The sequence below is a fragment of the Echinops telfairi genome, unplaced genomic scaffold (genome assembly GCF_000313985.2).
Source record: "Echinops telfairi isolate 266 unplaced genomic scaffold, ASM31398v2 ScPeMD7_7468;HRSCAF=8506_0, whole genome shotgun sequence".
NCBI lineage: Eukaryota > Metazoa > Chordata > Mammalia > Afrosoricida > Tenrecidae > Echinops > Echinops telfairi.
The window spans coordinates 31,648,256-31,650,453 of record NW_022111369.1 but is presented as its reverse complement, the minus strand read 5'-3'; the positions used below and the strand labels follow the sequence as shown (position 1 = coordinate 31,650,453).

Sequence of the window (2,198 nt, the reverse complement as noted above, 5' to 3'; positions counted from 1 at the left end):
TGGGACCAGGGAAAGAGTCGTGGACGCGTCTGTGGAAAACATGGAAAGATTGTCGTAGAGATGAGAACGATGGAAAGGAGAAACGTTCCATGTATCCCTGCCCTCAAAGAGTGACCCTTGATTCAGAGAGGGGTCTCCCATCCCTGACTCTAAGCGCACATGCACGCGTGCACACTGCTTTAAATGAAATCCACCTGTAGTTACATGTTTGCAGTCCTCTGTATGATTCTCCATCTTCTTATTTCCATCGCAAAATAAAAATCTGTCCATATTTTCAAAACCCCCGAAGCAGCCCTTCCGACAGTGGCATGGCAAGATGCAGCATTCACATTATATATTGAAGTCTCCCCTGTTCCCGTCCCTCTCCGCAGGACCAATACATTTTCTGCTATCAAGTGATCCTGTATGTTCTGAAGCGTCTTCAGTCCGAAGAAGAGCAGACAGAGCAGCAGGAGCCTCTGAAGTGACCTGAGAAGAGCAGGCTGCCGGAAGGCCTCCCCTGGTCCCCCAGCAGGGGCGGGGCGCTTGTTCGCCCCTTCCTCACAGTGGCATAGCAGCAAATGCCCTCGGGGTGCTGTCTTTTCACAGCTATGTTCACCTCGGATCTCATGATTAAAAACTATGCAACCCTCACGGAACGACGGCAGTGGACGAAACTGCTTTTTGGTGTAGCTATCTTCGGGATGAGTCAGGCCGCATCTCATTCTAGTGGACATGGGGACAGCAACTCTCCGAGTCTCTTTTTAACGCACCAATCTTGTTTATAGCAACATTCTTTCTCGGTATTTTAATAGAGTTATTTTATAGGGGATACTTGAAGACCAGTATTTAAGCTTTAAGTGACAATACTATGGGCATAGAAAAAAAAGTAGCAAATTTTTACTGTATCAATTTTTAATGTTTACTACATAGAATTTCCTGTAATATATTTATATACTTTTTCATGAAAGCAGAGCTATCAGATATCTGTTTGTAACTGATGTATCATCTCACTTTGTAAATAAAAATACACCTTAAAACGTGAGCAAGCCAAAATGGTGTGCGTGCTCACATTCTCCGTGTGTTCGTAGCTGTAGGTCCTTACCCGCGCCACCTCCAAGTGGAAAGCTGGGGAGACTCTGGTGGGCAGGCTGCCAGGCCTTGGTTTTAACAACACCTGTGCTTGTGTGAAGACGGGGACGTCTGGGTCAACTTTCCGGTTTCCCTGCCAGCCCCAGGAACCAGCAGTGTTGTCAGAAACCCTGGCAGATCTTCTTCAAGGTCTGCTGTGAGGGTGGTGTACTGACTCACCATGGTTAATCGCAGCGTTGGTCGGTCTCCCCTCCTCCTGCCCTGCCAGTGGGGCACCCTTACTGTGCTTTCGCTGATATGCAAGTCAAAATACTCCCCAATCCCTGTCACAAGAGGTGAGCCAAGAAAACACTCATTTATATTTGTTTCTGCCAGAAAGACATCAACCTCAAAGAGCATGCCTCCATTCAGTCCCTTGCTGCAGGGAGTCTGTTTGGACTCATGGCCACCCTATAATAGGACAGAGTAGAATGGCCCCTGTGGATCTTCTAAGTGTCCAATCATTACAGAAGTAGACAGCAGCCTGGGTGTAACACACTACACCACCTTCCTTTGCAAGCAGTGCCATTTTAAGGCTCAGGACACTGCATGGCCCAACTTCAAAATCTGAGCTCGCTGTCTTGCCTTTCTGAACTTTGCTACGTGCAGTGAATTTCTGGAACCTATTCTTGAGTACGTGAAGATCTCTGGAGGGGAAAGGATGAACCATCTGTAGGGAGGTGAAGCCCAACTGCTTCAACCATCAAAGGTCTGAGCTTCACATTGGGAGCAACTCAGAGTCAGGGGAAAAAAGCATCACGACCAACCTTACCTTTTCAATAAGAACAGTTTTTGTGTACATGCTCCGGTCTAGCCCTGGATTTGGTCTGGCCCCTGCCATACTACCTGGACCTCACCCCAGGAATGTTTGTATACAGTAACTTTTTCCCTATGCTCCTTTTGCATTTTTCTAAGCTTAACCTCATTCGCCATATTAAAATGAAAAATTATAATAACCACATTATAATATCAATAGATGCAGAAAAAGCATTTGACAACATCCAACATTCATTCCTGCTAATGTGGCGAATACTACTAATGGTCTTTTGTATATCGAACCATCCCTGCATCCCTGGAATGAATCCCAC

The 2,198-nt window shown here is 46.3% G+C and overlaps 1 protein-coding gene across 1 annotated transcript in view; it reads left to right on the top strand.

The window, feature by feature from the left end:
- PTPN13 (protein tyrosine phosphatase non-receptor type 13) overlaps nucleotides 1–1,024 on the top strand; it is a 244,535-nt gene extending 243,511 nt beyond the window's left edge. The window contains exon 47 of the mRNA XM_045284339.1: nucleotides 372–1,024. Coding sequence (XP_045140274.1) covers nucleotides 372–467 — 96 coding nt within the window. The 3' untranslated portion in view covers nucleotides 468–1,024. The remainder of the gene's footprint in view (nucleotides 1–371) is intronic.
- The last annotated feature ends 1,174 nt before the right edge of the window (nucleotides 1,025–2,198 follow it).